Genomic DNA, 25,235 nt, shown 5'->3' on the forward strand with positions numbered 1-25,235 from the left:
TTTGGACACATGCTTCCAAATTACTGCATTACTGCTAGACCAGCATTCAAAAGCATGGTTGTCAGCAAATGGTTTTCCTGTCCCCTTCTGCGGTGTTGTCAGTCCATCGTTTTTTCGGTCTTCGCCTCCCTCAACAGTTCCTTGGATGATTGTTCTAGCTAGGCCATTTGGGTCCTGTTGTGTGGCCATATCAGTGTAGCTTTCTTTACTCAACCGATGTCAGCAGATCTTCATAAGGTACAATGTGCTGCTTGATGGTTTGGCACACTTTTTAGTGCACACCTCATTTCCATGGCTTTCAAAATAAGCTGTGAGGGTCCATATCTCGCATGTATACAGGAAGATGAAATACATTGGTGTACACAGGGGTCTGATCTTGTGTTTCCTGGAGATGCTGCTGTCTTTCCATATAGGACAGTTCAAGAGAAAGGGAAATTACAGGCAGGGGAAAGTCAGGGAGAGGGGGGTAGGAACCAGGTGATTCCCATTGGTTGTGAAACCAAGAAAGGCAATGTCAAAGACTGATCTCCTCTCTTCCATTAATGTTATTTATCAGCTGGATAGAAAAAGAGATTTGCGGATTTGCACAAACATGTGCATGCACACGGGCGTATGCAGACACACAGAGACACACACACACATGTGCATGCATACACATGTACACACACACACACACACACACACACACACACACTTTCTCCCTTTCTGACTTTGTTTTGTTCCCCAGTCCTCACTCTTTTTGTCATTCTCTGTCTTTCTTTCTCTCTCATTCTATCTTACTCGTCCTCACTCTGTCTCTTTGTCTCTCTCTCTCCCAGACACAGAGTCAAGTATCAGCAGATAATATCCCTTCCCCATTAATTTCATTTCCTTGTGTAATTGATATCAAGTGGTATTGGTAATGGTGTATAAGAAAAGGAGCAGGAACAATTAAATAATGCTCCTAATGAGGGATCAGTGCTGATGGCGGGTGCTATTGGATAGCCCTGGGCAGGCAAGCAGGCATGTACTAGTGAAGAAGCTGTTTGATCCTGGCTACAGCTTGGAATAATGCCGGTGAAAGGCATGAGCAATCAGTCCTCTCTGCTCTTAACTGCCAGAGAGAAACTCGAACTAGTACAAGCCCAGTGGGATTCCATGCTGCTGGGGCAAAGTGTTGATTTCTACCTTGAAGGTTGGCCATTAGCCGTACCCCCCCTCTCCTGCCATCCCCTACGCCCCCTTTTCCCTGGACAGTTAGGAGTTGTAACTAATGAAAGAGGTGACCTTCAGGAAAGAGGCAGTTGATGTTGGTTCCCAGTCTAAAGAGGAACATGATCCTGCAGTTGCCCCCTCCACCATAGTGTTCATTGCCTTTGCCTTACGTTTGTTGTGGTTTTTTAGATGTGGCTTTTTAGGTTTGAACCATGAACTATACAGAACTGTTCGGTGTGTGATTGTCCTTGGGACATGTTGGGTCTGTACCATGAATTGAACTACTATGCCACCTCCTCAACAACCCTCTTCATCATTATTTTGTTTCTGTAAACTTAAGTTAACGGAAAAAGTAATGAATGGTTTGTCTTGTCATGGAGCGTCCCATTGCAAAGGTCAATCATAGTGTGCATATTGCATGTGCTTTTGATCAGCTTGTGGATTTTTTTGTTGTTGGGTTGTTTTTTTTGGTGGTGTTTGACAGTGTTGTTTCACTTGATATTCTTCTGTCTTTAAGTTGTTGGTGTTGCACACTGACATCTTGAAACTAAAACAGTAGCATGGTTTCTGTTATTTTTTTTTTTTTTTAAACATTTGAGACTCCCAGGAACTCTTTTACCACAATTCTAAGAGATTTCATACTACCTTCAGAGTTTCACTCTGTTGCTATACATTCTAATGAATTCTGCATGGCTGCACACACACAAAGCAAGGCATGCCTCGCGCTGTTGTAGTCATCATCGTACAAGTTTCTGATTGATTAGGGGAAACAACCTTTCTTCATTGCAGTGGACCATCCAAATGATGAACTGGAGCACCCATATAGGATTTTCACTTTTTTCATTCATGTATGTTTGTGTTCTAGTTTTGTGTTTTGTTTTTTTATGTGCAAGGGATCCACTTGATGAACATAATGCCATGTATCCTTCATGTTTTAAAAGAGCTACCAGAAGCACTGTGAATATGTGTACCATCTCAAGAGGGGAAGATCTGTCTAACCTTTGACAAGTTGAGAAGTTGGATGTTTACTTTACCCCCCTCCTCACCCAAGGTTTACAGCTATGAATATGATAAATGATGCTGTTTGGTGTAGCCATATCTTTATTGCTTCCATGTCCTAGTCCTGAAGGTTGTGTCCTAGTTAAGTTTTATAAAGAACACTTGAGATTGTGTACCAAAAAACAAAAAAAAAGTGACAGGATGCTTTTAATTTATGTCTTTGTCTGGAGAAAAAGACATCATGTGACACTATCATTCCCAGTCTTGTAAATCTTAAGGTCATTGTGCTCTTTCACATATCTTAGCAAGTGGTTTGGGAACAAACTGCCATTTTCAGGACATCTCATAGTTTCCCTAGTTCAGTTAAAAAGTATCTCAAAACATACCTCTTCCCCTCTGCTTACCATCTGAGTGACTGATAGGTGTACTTTTTCAGCTTCATCTGGTTGTGTTTTTGCATGTTTGCACACATGCATGCACACACATTTCTCTCTCTCTCTCTCTCTCTCTCTCTCTCTCTCTCTCTCACTCATACTGATTTGAATTGACTGGCTTGGGAGTGAGTCATTTGATTTCAGTGGAAGCAATAAATGTTAGGCATTAGTTCCTCATCACCATGGGTCCAGCTACAAAACCTGTCAGGACAAGGGACTGTTTGAGGAGGGAGGAAGTAGAGAGAATATTTTAAAATTTTTTGCTTTACAGTTTTCAAAGAATTCCGTTTTTACTTATCTGGTTCTTCCATCATGAAACCCTAACAGATCCTGCATTTGCATGTATGTAGACACACATGCTCACACACACACACACACACACACACACACACACACACACACACACACACACACACACACACACAACCACTCACAGCACTCAGTCATTCACTGACTGACAGATTTGGAACTAAAATGCTGGCATGGAAAATGAAACAGGAAACAGTGGACACAAACAACCTTGGCTCTCAGAAAATGCTTGTTTAACCTACAAATACACTTGTAGCTTTACAGAAAACAAATCGGTATGTTGTTTAAAAAGAAAGCCAGACTGTGAAAGTAAAATTGAAAAAAACAAAGGAAAAAACTTTCAGGTGAAGCAAAATAAAACAGTGAAGTGACAATAAGAAGGGAAAAAAGACTTTGCTGAAGGACATATTGTTTAATAACAATTAACATTGAAATGAACCAAGATTTGGTAAAGATATGGAAAAAAAAATGAAAAAGAAGAGAAGCACATGCACTAATTATTAAGATACTGAGTGCTGCTCCAGTCCCTGGTTTGACTGTACAAATCTGGTGTAACAAAACGGCAACAACAGCAAATCAAAAGCAGTGAAAACCTAACCATCTTTGAAATTAATGAAAATAAAACAGGCATGTAAATAAAATACAAAAGAAGAAAAAGAAAGACTTTTTTGTAGGACATACAGAATTGTTTAATGAATCAGTTAAGTTAATAAGCACTGCTCCTGTCCCTGATTTGACAGTAATTTTGTGGAAGAACGATCTATTATTATTTATTTAATTAAGAGAACACTTGCTGCTCATGTGCCCCCGGGGTTTGGGCTGCAATGACCAGGCAGTGTGTGTGAGAGTGGACTGTCCAGGGGTGAGTGATTAGGAGATCAGCGGTCAAATCCCCAAGCACCTGTAGCTTGTTCCACTGACCCTTGTCTGCCACCCACCCAGCCCAGTGGTCAGTCTGTGGTCAGTCAAAAATACAGGGGCAGACGTGTAACATTGGACAAGGGAAGGAAAGCAAGCAATAGTGTGTGGGTGCAGAACCAAACAGCCCTACCCGAGAAGATTAGACAGGGAGCTGCTAATCCACTTAGCCTCTGAGCAGAGCAGGCGGTGGTCTCTTAGTTTGTGAAGGGCTCAGGGTGCTGGCAGTCTGTGAGGGGGCGTGTGTGCATCCTGAAGGGTGTGTGTGTGTGTGTGTGTTTCTGGTACCAAGTGTGGGACTATTGGTGATGATAATGTGAATGAGGTCAAGTTTGCAACAAACACTCCAACCATGATTGACCCATCAGAGGATGAGGTGAGGGACAGCTTGTTTTATTTTATTTGTTTTTATTTTGGGTTCAGAAACAACCAACAGGCCTTTGAAATAAGTGTACTCTACCTTTGTATAGTGTGTAATGATAGTATTATTGATAAAGTAAAATTTGATTAAACTAAAGAAAAGCAATTGCACTTCAACATTGGTATATGGTAAGAATATTGTGACATTTAAAAACAACAACAACAACAAACATCAAGCCTTTGAAATAGGCAAATAGGCATACACTTATCATTAGAATACTGTATTGTACTCTGGGGGCTAGTGCTTGTTTGTCGCAACATATTTCTCTGTGATAAATGCTCTCCATGGCTGCTCATGCAATCTTGGTTTACCATCTCATCTGAAAGACGTTTTGACTGGGTTAAGTACCAGTAGGTTTAGATTCACATTTTGCCATCATTTTTTATATGTGGGATTGGATAGTTTGATATCCACCCTTGGCATTTGTTTTCATCAAATATGAGTTGTGTCCGTCTCCCTGTCTACCCATCTCCTTCCCCAGAATTATGTCCATCATCCCATTTCTGGCATTATCATAAACACCCACCAGTTGTTTTCATTCTTTTTTATTTTTTTGATGACACACAAAAAGTGTTTTAGAGTATATAATTGGAGTGCAGGGCCAGGTCTTCGCACGCTGTGCGTGGGTGCTGTAGAACACGAGAGAGAATGGGCGTTTGTAGCATGCGCTTCAGCTAGTTGAACATATCACAATCTCCATATGTCTGACATGATTGGAGTCTGAAAGCATTTCATGATTAAAACACACTGACATTCATTATGCAGACCACACCTGTGCACAAGCACTCATCCCATTTCTGCTGAATTACCTGCACGCACGCGCACACACACACATACACAAATGCACAGCATGCACACGTTGCAGTCTTGCTTTATCAAAAACTACAGCAGTAAATAGAATAATTGTGTCGTAGGCAGCATATCCTTCTTCCTTTTTGTAGTGTTCATGAATACGTGCTTGCATGTGCACATTTTCATGATGTGAGAATGCATTTTGGGAAAAAAAACAACTTTGGCTGGAAACTCGTTTTCATCATGTGAGCAACCATCAATGCCGTCAGTGCTGTTGAATGTTTCTTTGTTGTTGTTTTTTTTCATTTCATTACATATATGCCCACACTTGACAGTCTTCATTTATGGCTGACACTTTGCTGATGTGTGACAAAGGCTGGGAGTATTGGGTTACATGAAGTTGTAGGGAATATGATGCTGGATCTGAAAGGAATTTTGTTTAATATCCCTTCACACATACAGTGGTTGAAGACATGTTGGATCTGTCTGAACAAGATGTAGCAAGAACAGTCTGCAGTGTCCCAAGTCAAGAGTTCCAGCCAGTGAAGCTTTTTTTTTTTTTTTGACTCACTTGTGTAAACAAAGTGAGTCTATGTTTTAACCCGGTGTTTTCGTTTGTCTGTGTGTGTGTCCGTGGTAAACTTTAACATTGACATTTTCTCTGCAAATACTTTGTCAGTTGACACCAAATTAGGCATAAAAATAGGAAAAATTCAGTTCTTTCCAGTTATCTTGTTTAAAACAATATTGCACCTTTGGGATGGGCACAAAAAAAAAAAAATAATGAAGCCTAATTATATGCAAACTGCATTTACTGTTATATTTATATTTTATGTATTCTCTAAACTTGGCACTTTGATCTGATATTCTGACCCAACAACAAGAGCAGTCATTATTATCATTTTTTGTTCAAACAGGAACTTCTTTTGCTAAGCATGGAAGTTTTATTTATTTTGCAAACGTTTTGGTGCAGATAGTAAAAAATAGAAATTACTCTGTAATTAATGCTAGAGGACTTAATTTGCTTTAAACTGATCTTTCTCATCTTAAATGTTAAATTTTGAAATTATACTCAAGACATAAAAAGCTTGGATTTTTTTTTGATTTTTTTAAGTGTATCACAAGTGAGTCTTGAAGGCCTTGTCTCACATGTTTTGTTTCGTTTTGCTGATGGCATGCCAGTCTTGGAAAATGTTGAATTTAGTGTGGAAAAAGTATGGAACTTTTATTTTGTTTTATGTGGGAACCCTGTGTGATGATGATGGTGATGGTGTGTGTTATTCAGGTGGAGGTAGGCAGCATGGGTCCCACGTCACCCCTGCCCTCCCCCTTGCTGCGGAAATGTCGCGACGACCTGCCCTTCGGCGTGCCCTCCAGCCTGCGCCGCCTGCACCGCACCCTGTCGGAGGACACCAAGCAGAAGCGCCGTGAGAGCATGCCCTCCACACCCACCCTGGCCCAGCCCCCACCGCCCATCAGTCACAGTGAGTTGGTTGCCTGTTACATCGTGATGTTACCTTCCATTCAGCAGGTTTCAGCTTACCTCCTTCACTCTCTTCTCCTCTTGCGCCCTCTTTGTTTTGTCATTGTTCTGGATGGGCAGTCAGACAGATAGGCAGACAAGACAAGACAAGACAATGCAAAACAGAGAGAGAAAGACAGAGACACACATGGAGAAAAGTTTTGACCAGTCATAGAAACCTGGAAAAGTCTTGAGGAAAATGAGAGAACCATTTCCTGGGGCTGGAAAGGTCTTGAAAAAATATGTTTTGTCCTTCAATTCAGTGTCTTGAAAAGTCTTCAACTCTTAGAATCTTAATAAAAACCTTGACCAGTACCATTTAGCCAAGAGTATGATGCATTAAAAAAAAAAAAAAAAAGCAGACAAGCAGAAAGTGATTTAAAATTGAGCCTTGATACTAGGATATCTGCTGATATGTTTGTCAGCAGTGTCACAAATTTGGTTCAGTCTGGCTTTGTACTTGGTATGGAGAATTTTCAGAGTGGCACAGAAAAGAAAGTTGTGGTTAAAATATGGAATTTGTTTGGTCACATCTGTGGGAGTATTTGTCAGTGTGATCTAAAACAAAATTCTTTTTGTGTGTATGCCTTAGATTTTCACTTTGTTTTTGATAGTTTAATGATGATGATTGATGATGGGGGTGACGATGATCCTGCTTTCAGGGGGCCTTTGAGGTGTGGGACTACTTTACAAGGCTGTACGCTCAATATATATCCCAACATCAGCCAGGCTGAGAGTCTGTACAGACACTTGCAGAGTTGACAAGGAAATTAAGCAACACTCTCCAGTACACGTCTATGAATGGGTGACCCTTGATTGTGTGGTCCCAGTCTTCCCATTCAAGCTCATAGCACACTTAGCTCTGAGTAGGAGCTGGCCACGGGTTGAAATCCCTCATCTTACCCCAGTTTGTGTTAGGGATCAAACCTGAATCCTTCCAGTCATCAGTCTGCAAATCTCTGTATTTACAAGTTTCAGTGTTTGTGTGTTCACAGGTGTCAATGTCTGTCTGTGTTCTACAAGTGTCAGTGTTTACAGGTGTCTTGTGTTTAATGGTGTCTATGTATGTAATGGTGTCAGTGTCTAAAACCTGGCCCATGTTGGTTTGTTTTTTGTTTAAAAAAAATAAAATTTTTTTATACTGCTCTCAGTTTCTGTGTGTTCACAGGTGTCAGTGTGTGTGTTTACAAATGTTTGTGTCTATAGATGTCAGTGCTTGTATGTTTACAGGTATCAGTTTACTTGTGTTTAACAGGTGTCAGTGTCTCTGTGTTTACATGTATCAATGACTGTGTGTTTACAATTGTCTGTGTATTTACAGGTGTTTGTTTTACAGATGTCCTTGTATGTTTGTTTGCAGGTTTCAGTGTGTTTGCATGTCATGTCTCAGTGTCTGTGTTTACTGGTGTCAGTGGTTTTACATGTGTCAGTGTCTGTGTTTTTAATATGTGTCAGTGTGTTTTACAGGTGTCTGTACATGTTTACATGTATCAGAGTCTGTGTTTACGGATGTCAGTGTTTGTGTGTTTACAAGTGTCAGTGTGTGTTGACAGTATTATGTTTGTTTACAGGTTTCAGTATATGTTCACGGGTGTCTGTGTTCACACCTAAGTGTCTGTTCACACCTGAGTGTCTGTTTACAGGTGACAGTATCTGTGTTTACATATTTCAGTCTATTTGCGTTTACAGGTTTCAGTGTCTGTGTTTATCAGTGTCTGTTTTTATAACTGTCAGTGTTTACAGACATCAGTGTATATGTTTGCAGGTGCCTGTGTGTGTTTATAGGTGTGTCTATGTGTATGTTACAGGTGTCATTGTGTTAACATGTGTCAGTATCTGTGTATATCTGTGTGTATTTTACAGGTGTCGTGTCAGCAGGTGTCAATATCTGTGTTTTACAGGTGTCTGTTTCTGTCTGTGTTTACAGGTGTCAGTGTCTGTATGTTTACAGGTGTCAGTGCCCTGATAGAGCCCACCAACCTGCTGCGCATGAGGAATTCTGCCCTGGGTCAGTCGGCCCCCTCTCTCACCAACAGTCTGGTAAGTCACCTGACCTGTTCCTTGCCAGTGTCTGTCCCTGCCTTTTACCTTTCATTGGCACAGCAAGAATGCATTAAAGGGTTCATACAGGTTTTTATAATTCTTTTATGTTCTAAGAATTTGTTGTTGTTTTTCTAAAGAAGATGCCTTTTTAAATCCAGAAAAGTTTTAAAATTTTTTTTATAATGATACAGGTTTGTTCAAAGCTGTTAATTTTGTTGCCCCCTTATATTTGAAACAAAAGAAAGATAATCATTTATGTCAGTGATACAACACAACTTTGAAATGTTCCACTTGAATATTGAATTGATAAGTAAAATACTGTTGTACAAAATTAAAACTTAATCATGAAAGGATCTTTGTGACCAAAGCGCAGACACTTAAAATGTCATGCGTTCCTTCCAGGTTCCTGAAATGTTTGGGGGTTTTTTTTTGGGTTTTTTTCAAGTTTTCTTGTTTCTAAATTTTTTGATAAAAATCTGTATAGACCCTGTAAAAATGGCCCTCACCGATGTGTCATCTGTTGCCTGCTTTGTTATGTTTGTCACACTTTGCTTCAGTCGACACCAGCGAATGAGTGACTTCTGGTTTTGCAATCCAAGTTGTTTGTAGGAAAGATTGTGACATGGCCAGTGGAGAGAGGGCAAATTCTGTCTTTTCCTTGAAGTTGTACATATCAGTCAGCATCAGTGAAATCTCTTGTTCATTTTGTGAAGGAAGTCTGATGGTTCAGAAAAAAACAAAACAAAAAAAACTGGGGGGGGGGAATCCTCCTTCATGAGTATTTTTTTTTCACTTCTTTTCCTTTTCTGTGAAGTTGTTAGGACAGGCAGTGTAGAAAGTATCACTCGTTCCGTTACCTTTGACAGAAGTGTTGACATCAGTTGCACACACACACACACACACACACACACACAACCACCTGTTTATTTTTTTCTCTCCTTTTCCTCCATTTTTACTATGGGCAGTGCATTCATATAACCAGTTTATCATCTGAGGCTTTTGCTTAGAACATTAAACATTGGCTGGTGTAGTTCACCATGAATGTTTTGTTTTGAGTTTGAACTACATTGAGTGTTCATGCAGAATGTTGAGTTTTTAGAATGTGAGGGGGATAGGTCGGATGGAGAGTTCATCTTGGATGGAGAGTTTTGTCTTGTGTGTGACACTGTCATTCTTTCATACAGCTGCCATTCCAAGAGTAGGAGGCTGTGCTTGATGTGCACACTTATTTGAAAATTACAGCCTTTTGAGAGAAAAAAGTATGTATGTGTGTGTGTATATACATACACACACATTAAGAAAATAGTGTTTTATTTTTTATTTTTTGTGTTTTAATCTTGATTTTTTTTCTGGATCAGCTACATCCATCTTGCAGCATCTTTTTCACTGAGAAGAATGGAATAATCATGTCTGTGCACTAGCCCCTCCCCCCTCCCCCACCATTCCATCTCCCCTCTTCAGTGTTTTTGTTTTGCTGGGCTGGCAAGGTGGCCATCTGTGGAGTGTGGGTGAGGTCGGGGGTGGGGGTGGAGGGGTTGGACGTGACAGAATGTTGTGATGGCAGTAGTGGTGGAAGGTGGAGTGGGTGGTGGTAGTGATGGTGGACAGGAGTTGTGTTCCTTATTGATTTCTGGATCCTATTTCCCACCCACCCACCCCTCGCCAACCCCCCTACCCCCACACCCCCCATCCCTGATTCCCCACTCCCTGTATTATGCTGATTTTGTTTTTGTGCTGCACTGCCTGGTGTCTGTCTTTGGGCATGACCTTCCCTGCCCTGCCCTGCCCCCACCCCCATCCCTTAGTCTCCACCCCCCCTCCCTCCCTCACACACAGGCACTGAATGTTCCTCCATTCCACAGCCCTCCAGAATTGGGGTGGTGTGTGAGAGGGTTGGGGGTGGGGGGTAGCTGTGGACATGGGTGCAGTAGGGTGGGGGTGGGGGGGGGTGGACAATGGGCACCAGTGAGGGTGGTCAGGAGATGTGGGGTGGGTGGTTTGGGAGAGGGGATGAGTTGTGTGACTGTGGGGTTCAGATTTTTGCTGACTGGACTCTGAAGACTCGTATTCCACCTCCCCTACTCACCATCATAGTCATGGCATTCCCTAGACACTGCCAGTGTGTGTGTGGAGGGGATGGGGGGGGGGGGGGGGGGTAACAAAATTTTTGAGCGTGTGTGTGTTGTTGTGGTGGTGGTGGTAGTGTTGATGGTGGTGGTGTTGCTTTAAGAAACCTACAATATTGTACCAATATTGTACAAAAGAGGGTATGAAGAGGAGAGGATTTAATGCTGAGAAGATGAGTGTAGCAGTGAAATCGGAAAGAAACATCCTGCATTCTACTCCCAAACTGTTACTTAATAGCAAAATAACTCGTGAGGAATGAAGCACTCTCCCTGGGGATAGCAGTTCTAATTTCACACAGAAAAAACCGCTGTGACAAAAAAGTAATACAATACAAATCCAGTACAAAACAATACAGTGCTGAATCTTGTTCAGAGACAAATCAAAGCACTTTTCACACTCAACTGTCACATAATTTTCAGCTCTGACAATCGCAGTTGATGGGTGGGTGTTGCTAATTGCCAGACACGGAAAAGAGGATACCATGGCATGCTACTACACCTCTACTTCCCTCCTCCTTCTCCCTCTGCAAGCACTGTTACATGCAAGCATGCAAAGGCATGCACGCGAAAACACGCATGCACAAATGTCGTACTGACATGCAAGCAGGCATGCACATGCACGTGAACACACACGCACGCACAAATGTCGTGCTGACATGCAAGCAGGCATGCACATGCACGTTCACACACATGCACGCACACACGCAATAATGATTGGGATTGAGAACGAGCCAGGCAGACAGGTGTACACCCAGATAAGTCCAAGAACAGGTGCCCTGTTGATATGGCTCAAAGATGGTTCAGGGGGGTAAAATAGTAGACATGGTGTGTGACTGTAACTGTAAGCTGATTGCTGCAGATGAGATTTGGAGGGGGAGGGGGGGGGGGTGACAGGAATGTGCTGTTGGCTATGTTGATCAGCTTATTGTCTTTTCTGGCTGCTTACCACCTGCGCAATGTTGAACTGGAATGCATCTTTGTATACTTTTGTGTGTGTGCATGTGTGTGTGTTCTTCAGTTCAATGTCTGTCCACATAGTTTGATTTTAGACGAAAAAAATCTGAGCACAAAAGTGTATTTGTATTTGAAAGTTGTCTTCCACAGTAGCACTTGTCATGTTTGCTATAGTTAGTTTTGAATGCATTTAATTTCAGTCTGTGAACTAATGGTATAATTTGTCATAATGTGGATACGCATTAATTAAGTCAAAATTGAAAGACATGATGAAGTGTGTGTGTGTGTGTGTGTGTGCCCCCCTCTACTAGGTGACCTTTGGTGAAGGTATGGGTGCTTGTACACACTTGTATTCTCAGTCACACTGGGTCACATTCAGATGTGTGTCTGTGCACACATACTCACACTCACTCATGGACCCGTGCACACACATACTCTAGCAGCCTTTTGTGAAGAAGTCATTGCATCTACCGTCCACATGGCAGCTGGCTGTGCTGTGCATCGATTGCTTGTCACAGGGAGAACGGAGAATCATGGAGAATCGTTTCTTTTGGGGAAGAGGGGATGGGGTTGTCTTTTTGTTTGTTTTTTTGCCTGAGCTATTGCCTATTCACCTTTTTTGTTTAGATTTTTTTGCACTTGTTATTTCCGGGCTGGAGCCTTAAAGGCAATCTGCAATCCAGCCCCGCCCTTTTTTTTAGGTTTGTTTTGCTTTTGTGTTTATAATTTGGGTCCTGCGGAGGTTCCTGGCTGGTTTTTATCAAGCAGGGCATCCTATTGATTTTCTTTTCTGTCTGTGTGGCGGTGAGGGGCGATGCCAGTACACAGGATAGGGTAGGCCCGCTCTGCCGCTCATGGTCTTCCATATGGTTTCTGGATATCGGTGTTATCAAAGGTTTCCTCTTTTATATATCTTTTAACTGCTAAAAAAAAAAAAAAGTATTATTGCTGTGTCCTCACTTGATGAAGATAACACAGAGATACTAAAAAGTTGCTGGATCGCTCTCTTTTTCCTCTAAGCAGTAGCAAATAACTATGAAATGGTTACCCATACTGAGATCATTAGATGAACAGACTTCACGTAAAAATCTAAAAGTTTACCATGCCATCAAAAGTAGAACTTCAAGGTTAACTTACAGCATTCACAGATCAAACTGGAAAAGACATATGATAAACTACTTGATCATGTATGCCTTTGTCTGCACATTGACAAGTACACACTGCAAGAATGCCTGCACTAAAATTCATGCAAGCGCATGCGTGCATGCACACGCATGCACGCACACACTCCTCTCCCCCCACCTCCGGTCCCCACCCTGATCAGAAAAACAAAGTGGAAAAATGAATTACTGGCCACATACAATACCACCACATGGCAGGAAGCAGGAAAGGACTGCTCTCCATTTATAAATCATAAGATATCTTCCGTTGCAGTCTCTGCTGGTCTTGTTAGCATTCTGTTGATACTTCCATCCCACCGGAATGGAACGGTAGTGTAGTGTATTGTTGCTACCTCGGTGACTTGTTTCGCAGGCTGTGGTAGTGTTCCAATCTTAAGAGGAAAGCCGAGCAACGGAAGTGTGATGATGAAAATCATGCCCATGCATCAGTGGCAGCATCAGTCAGTAGTGTTTTATTGATCTCTCCCTCCCACCCCACCCCCAACCTTCTCTCCTGTCTAGTTTCTGTTAAAAGAGTTGCCCGTTGGGTAGAAAGAGACCTTTTTTCTGCAGTTTTGATTCTTCTAAGCCTTGAGTTGTATTACCAGAAAGAAGAGGCATTTCCTCTTTGTTTTTGAATTTGTCTGTCTTTCTGTCATACCCTGGGGCAGGAGAAAGGACTAGAAACTGCCACCACCCAACCCAGTTCTAACACTCATACAACACCCCCACACAAAAATGGTAACAAAAAGTTCACATGTATTTTATTCAGAATGTGTAAAACTATTTGTATTACAAAATGTTCTTTTAGACTAACTCAGAAATGACAAACAAGTATCAAATGTTAACACACACAAACCACGGGCACAAAGTGCTAGTGGAGGGGGAAGGAGATAATGAGGTCAGTCACGGTAGTGCGGAGCATGGATGAAATGCCATAAAATTTCATGGATTTTGTGGGGGGTTTTTGTTTTATTTTATCCAGGGTTGTTTTTTTTAAGACATGAGTTAGATAAGGACAACGACAGCACTACCATTGAGGCCTCAGGGGTGTGAAATATTGTTTTGCAACCCTGAGAAGAATGCAAATTAGTGGACCTTGAATAGTTGCTTGTAAGGCTGAGTCCCCCCCATGATAAGCACCATGATTTGATTTTGATTTCCTCTTCTGCATAAGTGTGCACAGTGAGAGCATTGGCAGGGCTGCACATGTTGTTGACTGTGGAGATTAAGTACAAATCTCCACTCTCAACTCAACAGACATAATACTAGGTGAGAGAAGAAAAAAAAAGTCATAAATGTATAAGCCCACTCTTGCCAGTGAGTGAAAGTATCAAGTGTGTTGTGCTTGTATCAAGTGCAGTTTAGGAAGAGGAGTTAGGCTGAGCAGTGACACAGGGCTGGATTGCATGCTGCGTAAAGATTGTTTTATTCTGTGGAATTAGCTGCAGACTTGGGAACATTTCTAATAGAAAGTTACCACTAGTGCTGCATGCAACCCGGCCCAGGAGTGGTAGTTGGAACCTGCCATATTTTCATTACCCCACCCCTTATTATGTCACTTGCCCTGGATCCTGTTCCAGTTTTTTGGTTGTTTTTTTTCTGATTGACGTTCCAGGGATCTGAACATTTGGAGGACTGTGATTGAATTTGTGTTGCATACAACAGTCATGAAAACAAACCCTTAAAGTTTGGTCACACTCCTGTGCCAGTCCGGTTTTACTGCATTTACTTATTTGTTTATTTTGTTTGTCTCATTTCATTTTTGGCAAATGTTTCATACATACCTATGGTTGGTTCTTAGACTCTCAAGGTCCTGACCAGTGTGTTGGGTTTATGCTATGTCAGGTATCTGCTTCTTTCCTTTATTTTTCTTTTCTTCTCTTCTCTTCTCTTCTCTCTCTCTCTCTCTCTCTCTCTCTCTCTCTCTCTCTCTCTCTCTCTCTGTGTCTCTCTCTCTCTCTCTCTCTCTCTCTTTTTATCTTTTTTTTTTCTTTTTGATCAGATGTGATGTAATGTTTATGGATGTCAGCATGCTTTGTTACCTCCTTGAAACTGAAACTGAGTCATCTTCAGGTCCACCATCGGTCCACACTGTACCCAGACCAGCCAGCCCCATTACTTCACTTGCAACTTGTGTTCCCAAAATGTCTGTACTCATTACACAATCACTGTCTGTGTCTCGTAAGTTGAAGCTTCCCAGGGGAAATGAAGAAATAGATTTCTGTGTAAGGTATCCTCTGTCTGGCCTTTCCCCTTGGGTAAAGGCAGAAGATTAATGGGGGAAGACGTAAACTTGTTTTACTTGATATACATCAGAGGGTGATGAAACGGGTTTGGAAAGTGAAGAGTTTTCCCCACTCACTTAAGTCTGGATCCGCAGATGGCAGAAGATTTGATTTTTATGAACTGGTGGAAGAGTTTTTGACCTTTCGTTTTTCTCGCTTGTCTGTCCGTCTGTCTCTTCTGGTCCCTTTCTTCCTCTTTATATTGTAATATTTTTTGTTATAACAGATTTGGGCTGTTCTCTTCGGGGAGAGTATGTTGCAACAATACAACACCACCTATTTTTTCTCCCTTTTTTCTTCCTGTCTACAACTTCGTGCAAGTGTTCTTGCACTAACTATGAAAATGGAATTTTCTACAGGATTTTGTCAGACAGTTTTGTGCCATGGGTTATTTCATGTGCACTAGTTAGTGTATTCTGCACATGGGACCTCAGTTTAGTAGTCTCATTCGAAAGACTAGCACCCAGACCGCCACTCAAGGTGTAATGGAGGGGTGGTAAAATCCAGGTCCATTTATATGGGACTTCAGTTTGTTTTGGACAGTCATTTCCTGGTCTCGTGCAGTACCACTGGTCTTCACCGCTGTGTCTCAGACATTGAATATTCAAGGAAATGGAGATTTCTTTGTAAGGTATCTCGGACCTTTTTTCGGGGGTGGCGGGGAAGATAGTGAGGAGAGGGGATTGCAAAGTGAAATTTCCTCCCCTTACTTTAGTCTGGGGAGAGGGAGGGAGGATCTGATATTCTGAACTGGTGGGAGAGATTTTGGTTTTAGATTTGTTGGTTTCTGTGCCCGCCTGTGTCTTTTTCTCTTTACAGTGTTGTGCTTTTTATCACAACAGATATCTTTTTGTGAGGTTCGGGCTGCTTTCTTCCGGAGACTGCGTTGCCACAGTGAAACGCCACCAGTTTGTGTTGGTTTTTTTGTCTGTGTGCGTATGTATTTATTTAACTATCAAAGTGGATTTTCTGGCAAAATGTTGCCATGGACAACCCTTTTGTTGCTGTGGGTTCTTTTACGTGTGCAAATCATTGCATGCTGCACACAGGGCATTGGTTTTTCATCACCTCAGAAAGACTAGCACTTAGACCACTACTCAAGGTATAATGGAGAAAGTAAAAATCCTAGTCTGCATATGGGATTCAAACCTTTGGATACTTGTTTCCTTGCTGGGCGTATGACCACAAGGTTTCACCGCTCTGCCTCAGAAGTTGAATGTCTCTGGAGAAATGAAATTGATTTCTGTGTAAGGTATCCCCAGTCTGGCTTCCCCCCTTGGGGTGAAGGGAGAAAGAAAGGAGGAAGATTAAGTGGAAGCCGTAAACATGGTGGTGGAGAGAAGTTCACAGTGGGTGAGGAGAGGGGATTGCTAAGTGAAAAGTTCTCTCCTCTTACTTTAGTCTGGAGAGAGGGTGGAGGAAGGATGTGAATTTGTGAACTGGTGGAGGAGTTGTTGGCCTTAGATTGGTTGGTCTCAGTCTGTCTCCATCCAGAGGCCATGGCACACATGCACACGCACACACACACACACACACACACTCTCTCTCTCTCTCTCTCTCTACTACTGCTACTACTACTCCTGGTGACAATGATAATAATAGTAATAATAATAATGAGTACTTCATAATAATAGTAATAATAATAATGAGTACTTATTACTTTTATACACACACACACACACACACACACACACTGGATCCATGGAATACAGCTAATGGTACTGACTGAGTGCCTCAATTATGTAGAGACTGCTTGAAAAGGAATGAATTTAGATTTGTCTTTAAGGGTATCTAATCCCTTCCACTATGTCTGGCTGCTGTTTCTCATTTGTTTATGTAACTGCTCATCCTGCCCCAACCCCCATCCCCTCTTTGCATTTTGTATCTGCTGCCCCCCCTCATGTCTCGTCTTCCTGTCTGACTCAGTCCAGTCCAGTCCAGTGTGTATTGTATTACGTTGTATTTTTTGTCAAAACAGATTCCTCTTTGAAAAATTCAGGCTGCTCTCCCCAGGGAGAGTGCATTGCCACAGGGCAGTGCAACACATACATTTTTTGGGGGGAGGGGGGGGGGTTGTTTTTTCTGTCTTCAGTTGTATTTGTTTTTATTATCAAACTCATCCAAAGTGGATTTTTCTAAGGATTGTGCTGGGGACAACTCATTTGTTGCTATGGGTTTTTTTTTTACAAGCTCTGAGTGCATGCTGCACACAGGACCTCAGCTTGTCGTCTCATCTGAAAGATTAGCAGTGCACCCAAACAACCTTCAGGTCAAGTGATGGGGGGAGTAAAATATATATGTTTGTTTTTTTAATCTGGATTCGTGTGCAGGACTCAAACCCATGGAAAGTCACTTCCTTGTTGGGCGCATAACCACAAGGCCATCTCTCCAGTATGTGTGTGTGTCTATCTGTCTCCAGTGAAAGGCCATGGTATACCCCCACCACTGTGTCTGGTGCTTACCTATTTATCTGTCTGACTCTATTCCCTTTACCCCCTTCACATTCTGTGTCAACTACCCCCCCGCGGCCCCCAGCACCCCCCCCCCCCCAACACACACACACACACACAGAGGCAATTTTTGTTTAATATATGATTTTGTTTTTTGTGTATATTTGTGTTGATGAAAGTCCAGGTTAATGTTTTTAATTTCCTGATGAAAAATTGCTGGTCAGTATCAGATGTACTCCCTAAGTTTTTGTGCATGAATACAGTTGAATTTGGCATACCCCCTCCACCACCCCCGTTCCCCCAGGTTCTGGGGGACCAGTATTTGCAGGTTTTTTGTTATGTCTTTTGGGACCAATATTCACATGTTTCATCCCCATTATGTGCTTGTGTTTTTGGCTGAGGTGTATCTTGTATGAAAAGCATCAAGAGATAAAGGAGTGACCATTATTGTTGACTCTGTGTGTGTGTGTGTGTGTGTGTGCAGAAGGACCCCATGGTCACCCGCAGGACCAGTCGGACCAACCGTCGGTCAGTGGTGGCCACCAACACCTCCCCCACTCTTTCCCACCGCTGCCCCTCCCCCCAGATACCTGGTGAGTACCTGGTGTGTTTGTGTTATGTTGTATATTATGTTTATTTATTTGTTTCCACCAGCGCCTCCCACACACCCTCTCCCACCACTGCCCCCCCTCCCCCTCCAGGTACCTGGTAACTACCTGGTGTGTTTGTGTTGTGTTGTATATTATGTTTATTCATTTATTTCCTCCAGTGCCTCCCACACACCCTCTCCCACCACTTCCCCCACACCCCACCCCTAACCTCCCACATACCTAGGTGAGTGACTGTGTGTAGGTGTTGTGTTTTGTTTTAGTTTGTATTGTTTGTTTTATAATTATCATCATTCAGTTATTTTACATACGATCTTTTACCATTACCCCTTGCCTCTGTTAAGTGCCTATTGGTTGTTTTGTTTTAGTGTTTTTTCTTTTGTTTTATTTTCTCTTAGTTTGATTTCATGTTACTTTATTTCTTATTCAGAAATTTTGATTTCATTCTTTATTTCACTTTTTTTGCCCCCCCCCCCCTTTTTTTTTTTTTAAGTGTTAAACCAATAACAAAAATATTCTTTAAAAAATGTAATTATTATTTTAATTTATCTAATTTAGTTTCATATTTTATTTCATGAAAAAAAAAATCACTGATATTTCTTTCGCAGTTACTTTATATTCATTCTTTTTTTTCTTTCTCTCTCTCTTTTTCTTTTTCAAAAACTTTTTTGGTGATGGGAGTTTCTTGCCTTGTGTCTTGTCTACACTGATAGATGCTGTTTCTGCCTTGTTCCTTCAGGTGTTTATCAATATTTCCATCCTGCTTACAAACAGTCTCTCACAGTCATACACACCTCACCATTCTTACAGTCCTCTCCATCTTCCCCCCGCCACCCTGGCTGGCTGTCTGTCTCTCTCTCGCACTTTCTCTCTTTACCCTACCCCCACACCACCACCTCTGTATTTCTCATCTCTGCCTGTCTTTCTGCCTGTTTGAAGTCTCTCTGTGCTTTGCCAGATGCTTGCATATATAATTCTGTTGATATTTGATATGTGGTGTGATTTGTGTGTGTGTGCATGTATTTTTACATGTGTGTGAGTGTGTCTATGGACATGCACGTGAGCGACGTATTTGTATATGTTAGATGTATGTGTCTGTGTCAGAGTTGATGGGGTGTGCAAAGAGTCGGCGATACTAAATCAATAAGTGGGCCATGGGACATAACTCTGCCAAGCTTATACTGAATGGAATGAGAACAGTTCACTCCCTTGAACAGCACAGGACCATTCCCTCTCATGCACACATCCACATGTATGTGTCCACTCACACACACACATTATGTATGCGTGCCATGTAATATATTGTTGAATATACATACACACACGCATTAAAAAAAAATGCATGCATATAATGTAACACAAATTGGTTTCTTATACATGGACACACACTGTTACTAATTGCACAATGCACCAATCAGCTTCATATCTACACATGCATGCACATGCACACTTACTCATGCTGTCACTCACAAACTGGTTTATCCCAAGGGTAGTGCAATGCATTATGAACAGAGAGTAGTGGAGTGGAATATATATGAAGAACAGAAAAAAAAAGAAGTGGTCAGGAAACCAGAAGGTAGAGCAGGAAGGGTGGGGTCACCACTCTTGATCTCTGTGTGTGGCCCACACACACTCACATACAAACACACACACACTCACACACACACACACACCCACACCACACAGAGCTCTCATTGTGTATTTCCTCTCCTTCGGCTGTGCAGTCGTTGACTAAGTCTTCAGTTTTCATTGGTGTCTTACAATTTTTGGATGTTTGTACCTTGCAAGTTTTCATTGAACAGCATTGAGTTCGTTCAGTGTATTGTGTGGTGTTACCCTGCAACATACAAACAGTGCATCATGTGTACAATGGAATTTTGGTGATGAATTTTCTGTATGGCCTTCAGTGCAAGGAACACAAAACAAAACAAAAATTCGTATCTCTTGACACTCCTGTCCTGTTGACAGCATGGGAAAAGGATTTGTGTTGGAAATGTGTGCAACACCCTGTTAAGCAACACACTGTGCAGCATTGGTCAGATTTATGGGTTTTTTTTTTTTTAGTTGGAATTTGCGAGTCAGATTGTGGATGGAGTATGGTTGGACCTAACAGTCCCTTAATGGTTGTGTGTTATTTTGATGATAATGTTGGTTGGACTTGCAGTATCATCCCTCTGTGTGTGTGTTGTGTTGCGTAATGTATTATGTGTGTTTGTGTGTGCGCCGGACACTGGATGGAAATCAATATTGGAGTTTGAGTTTGACTTGGAAAATGAGCTTATATGACCTGCTGATGCTTATTAAAGACAGGAAGAGGGAAGGAGGGTGGGAGGTTATGAGGGGGAAGGTGGTAAGTAGCTAAGAAAGAAAGAAAGAAACGGCAACCAAAGAACACCACCACCAAAGATATACAGATGTGTTGGTTGCTCATCACATATTCTTTACTGGATTTCTCCATAAACACCACCACCACACGTCACTGGAATGTTCTCAGTTGGAAGCTACCTATAACACTGGCAAATGTGCATCAAGGAAAGGGGGAAAAAAACCCAAAAAAAACATTATTATACTGCATGATCAGGCAAATGGCATAAGAAGTCTAAAAGCTAACCAGTGGTGTTATTGATCCTTATTTAATATCTTGATCTTCATATTTATGTAATGTCTTGATCTTCATACTTATATAATGCTTTGATTGCTCAGAAATCACATTAAAGTGCTTTACAAACACATTCATTTGCACAAGCTTAGTTGTGTATCATTGTCTGACAGCTGCTTTTAGGCGCTTGTCATTAGTTTCCTGTGGAAACGGATTCTGGCAAATGTGGGATATGTTATGATGTGAACTACTACAGCCGCTCTCCGCTCTCCGGAATATCCCTTGTTCAAATCGGTGCCCTCCTCTCCCCACCCTTCCCATCTCGGAATCAGTGCCCTCCTCTCCCCACCCTTCCCGTCTCCCTTCCTCCCCCCTCTTCTCTCTGGCTCTTCTCATGTCTGCTGAGTCACTTGCAGAAAGAATAGTGTGCCAGACCTGTGTTCTGTCTGTCTGGAAGTATGCAATGATGACTGGGTTGAGTGTTTGGGAGAGGAGGGAGCTGAGGGTGAATGGGGAGGAGACAGTGTGCAGTCTGGAACTCTGCCAGATGATTGTTGCAGCCACCAAGAAAGAGCCTAGACAGATTGAATTATTCTCCGGTCAGTTGCAATTCTTTATAATAGTGTTATCAGCTGGCTGCCATCAGAGATGATGGGAATGGGTGAGGGGATGGAGGAGATGGATGTTGCAACGGGGAGTTTTTGTTGTTGTTTTTTGTTTGTTTGTTTTTTCCATCTCAGGTGCAGGTTATGGAGCACCCTTTTTTTTCCTTTAGAAGCAGGGTGATGATGAGTTACTCTTTCTGGAAGAAAAAAAACAACTACTTAAAACAACAACAATGTTGTTTGAACTGAACTCCTTATTTATCTTTTGTATGTTTTTCTTTTCGATAGAATTTTGTCTGATGCTTGGGAAAAATAACTTGTGCATTTGCTTGTTTGATCAAGTGGGCTTTTATATTTAACCTTTAAAAAAAAAAATAATAAATAAATTTTTTTTTAGACATCACTCTGTATGGTGTGCTTAAAAGACATACTGGTGTATTGTTTCAATGTCACCAGTGCAAAGTACATAAAATGAACTTCTTGCCTTGGTTTTGATTGTATCTGATCAATATGCTCGGTGTGTTTTTGCGTAGGTCAAGCATCCGTCTGCCTTTTTATTTTCATTTTTATTTGAAGCACATGGGTTTTTGTGTAGATAGATAAGTCTGCATGCTTTGACACCTCCGTCAAAGTGAAACTGGTTTTGATTGACAGCCTGAGGTATTGTTTGTTCCTGGGTACTTGTTGCTTGGGTACAACCAAATGTCATCTGGCTGGCGTGTGTGTTAATTGTATTCGCCTTCCATCCACTGTTTTGTAGGGCGGGCAGAGACAGGCTCTTTAAAGCAGAAGACTCGTAACTGGGAGACTGTTGTTTATACCTCGTACAGAAATTCGCTGTTCAGGGTTGTCTGCATGCTTTCTTCTCCCACCCCCTCCTGTTCTTTCATCATGCTAACCCTTCGCTAACCCCTTTCTCTTTCAACCAGGTCCATACCTTGCCCCTCTCCCTCTTCTTCACCCTTACTCCCCCACCTCCCAGTGGTGCTTCACTACTGTCGGATTTTCCAGCCGTGTGTAACTGGGTCAAAGAGATTTTTTGCTCTTTGACCGGGCTGGGTAAACAGAGCAGTAAAGTTGCCTGCTCATGCTGCCTCTGATTTTGTCCAAGATAGTAACAACCATGCATTCCCTGCTATTGTCCCCATGTGGCTCAAGCATAGGATCTATTACAAGGTCATGTTCTCTAAAACCAGATAACCAGTCTGTGTAAATGTGAACAGATTTCGGTGCAGCAGCATTTTTACAGGGTTTTTAGGAAAGGTTACGGAAAATATCTGCCCAGGAACAAAAAGAACAAAGAAAAAACGAACAGCTATGTGGAGCTGGGTGTGCAAGTGTTGTGCATCTTGTTGAACAATTTTCTGCTGATCCACACACACCCACATGGGTCTTCGGTGGTGTATTTTTTGTGTTTCCCGTGTCAGTGTAAATGTTTGTGCTGTGAAATATATCTGAAGACGCAGGGGAAGGCCAAAAAAAATAAAAATAAAAATAAATTAAAAAAGGCAAGAAAAATAAAGGATTGACAACATTGCAGAATGGACAGGGAAGATTTGTTGAGACCCAGGTTTTGTTTAACACACACGCAACAAACCTGGAGGAATCTGGTGAACAGTCCTTCAGTGTAGGGCCCCAATGCCTTTTCACAGAGTTTTGAAAGGGAGAAGTGTCTTTGTTGTAGGCATTGACAGCAGCATAAATTTTAACTCTCAGTTTTGATCAGTTTGCAGCATGGCACTTTCAAGATATGACAGAATGAAAGCTCATCTCATATCACTTCAAGTGGAAAGACATTAAACTGAAGACAACAGAACGAAAGAGTGAGAAACTGTGTCAGCATGATGATCTTCTAGACAGATGCCAGTGGGTCCTGATAATGGCGAGAAAATAATTATTGGGTGTGTGATGTAAGTTGGTTAACTGCTTTCTTGTGACATCATGTAAGTGAAAAGTGTTTAAATACGGTGTGTGCTTGTGTATGAGAGTGGGTGTGTGTGCGTATGAGAGAGAGTGATGATCCTCTGTGTGTGTGTGTGTGTTAGAAAGAGAGAGAGAGAGTGCACACATGCGTATTTAAATTTTTACTTGCATTTGTGTTTGATCACATATTTTACAATGACACAACACAGAATCAAGCACTTGCAGCCGCACATCTATGCACACACACACACACACACACACACACACACACACACAGCTTGCACACAGGCACATAAATACAAACACATATGCATACACAGAAAAGTGAATGTCAATAATGATGCTAAGTCCTGTTTGCAGAAGACACCCCCACATTCCCTGTCTCCTTTCTTCAGATATGCTCTTTCTTGTTAGCTAGATTGTTCACACAATTGCTGATACACATTCCAGCCATACCTAGATGCATTGATCTTGGAAATGACATCATAAAGACATCTGGTACAGACAGTTAGGAATGACACCAGATGGGACAATTTGTTGATTAACATTTCTGCCAGGATGCATGCTGTCAGTGTCTGTCACAGACTTTCCCCCCATCAGTGTCAAGCACCAAATACACCACCAGGATCTAAACCAGTTTGCTTTAAATTGAATAGAAAATAATTAAATTTTAAAGCCTGTTTTACACAGCCCCTCCAGCGGCAAGAGGTTGTCATGATCTGTCATAGTTGTTCACCACCACAGGGTTCAATGAATAAGTGGGGTTAGGGGGAATGGAAAGACTGGGATCCTCTCTCCATCCGTATTCCTGGCATGTTCCTCCTTTCATTGCAAACTCTCAGTGCACAGCAGAGTCGAGGGGCTTTGTAATCACAGAATCCAGCCTTGCTTTATGCTATGGTTGTACTCAGAGGTTATCCTTCCTGGTCACTTCTGTCAGGTTGTTAAGGAGGATAGCATTTGTGTGTGTGTGTGTGTGTGTGCTCGTGTGCGTGCGCATGTGTGTCCGCTTCAAGAGATGCATTTATGATTTGGTTGTCAAATTTTTAAGGCACCGCAGCAGAATGGGTTTGGCATTGGATTTCTGATCCAGTGTTCACCAGTGATCAGGGTTTGAGGCCCCATTTCGGCATGATGTCGTGTCCTTGGGAAGGGAAAGGCACTTTACTCGTGATGTTCCTCACGCCACCAGATATGAATGGGTTAAATCGGCGGAAGGAGAAGATTTCCTGTGCTGAGCCCTAGACACAATGGATATGAATTCACCCTTGATGGTTGTAAAAGGCTGCCAAACCTTTAACTTTTTAACTTTTAAACTAAGTTCGATTTTAATATACCGAGGGAGTTTTGATTGCCCAGCTCATCTCCTGTGGCTTACATGTGTTTTCTGGCTGGCTCTGGGTGTTGCTGTGTCAGTCATACTTTGCTGCACTTCACTTTTGTGTTTTCCTGGCGTTGGAGGAGGGGTGGGGCATGGGGGGTCCTCTTTGTGGGTCAATAACAATGATGTTATGTTGTATTTCAGGTGGTTTGATTGGTCTTGTGTTTGAATAATTGGGTAAAGCTTTGAGGAGGGTGTTGGTAGAAATGTGGGAGTGTGGGACAAAGGGATCATTTTTGTTCTTTGTGTTGGACACAGGGAATCCCTTTATTTTGGTGTGTGCATGTGCGTACACATGCATGTTTGTGTTTTGTCATTAATTTCTGTTGTTTTTCATGGTAAATTTCCAGGTTTGTATATGGGACTCTAACCCCAGGTCACTCACTTCCTTGTCAGGTGCATTACAATTAGGCCACTGCATCAAATCCCCGCTGTTGGGGTTTCTGTTAAAAGAGGCAGGGAGTAGTCAGGTGTATCTGGGTGAGAGAGAGAAGGGGGGGTGGATGGAG

At 41.9% G+C, this 25,235-nt stretch overlaps 1 protein-coding gene across 1 annotated transcript in view; it reads left to right on the top strand.

Moving 5' to 3' along the window:
• LOC143279960 (microtubule-associated serine/threonine-protein kinase 3-like) overlaps positions 1–25,235 on the top strand; it is a 182,728-nt gene that overhangs the window by 60,499 nt on the left and 96,994 nt on the right. Inside the window, 3 exon segments of the mRNA XM_076584340.1 lie at positions 6,353–6,551; positions 8,541–8,629; positions 18,095–18,203. Of these exon segments, the coding sequence (XP_076440455.1) occupies positions 6,353–6,551; positions 8,541–8,629; positions 18,095–18,203 (397 nt within the window).

Source organism: Babylonia areolata, chromosome 3 (genome assembly GCF_041734735.1).
Source record: "Babylonia areolata isolate BAREFJ2019XMU chromosome 3, ASM4173473v1, whole genome shotgun sequence".
Classification (NCBI taxonomy): domain Eukaryota; kingdom Metazoa; phylum Mollusca; class Gastropoda; order Neogastropoda; family Buccinidae; genus Babylonia; species Babylonia areolata.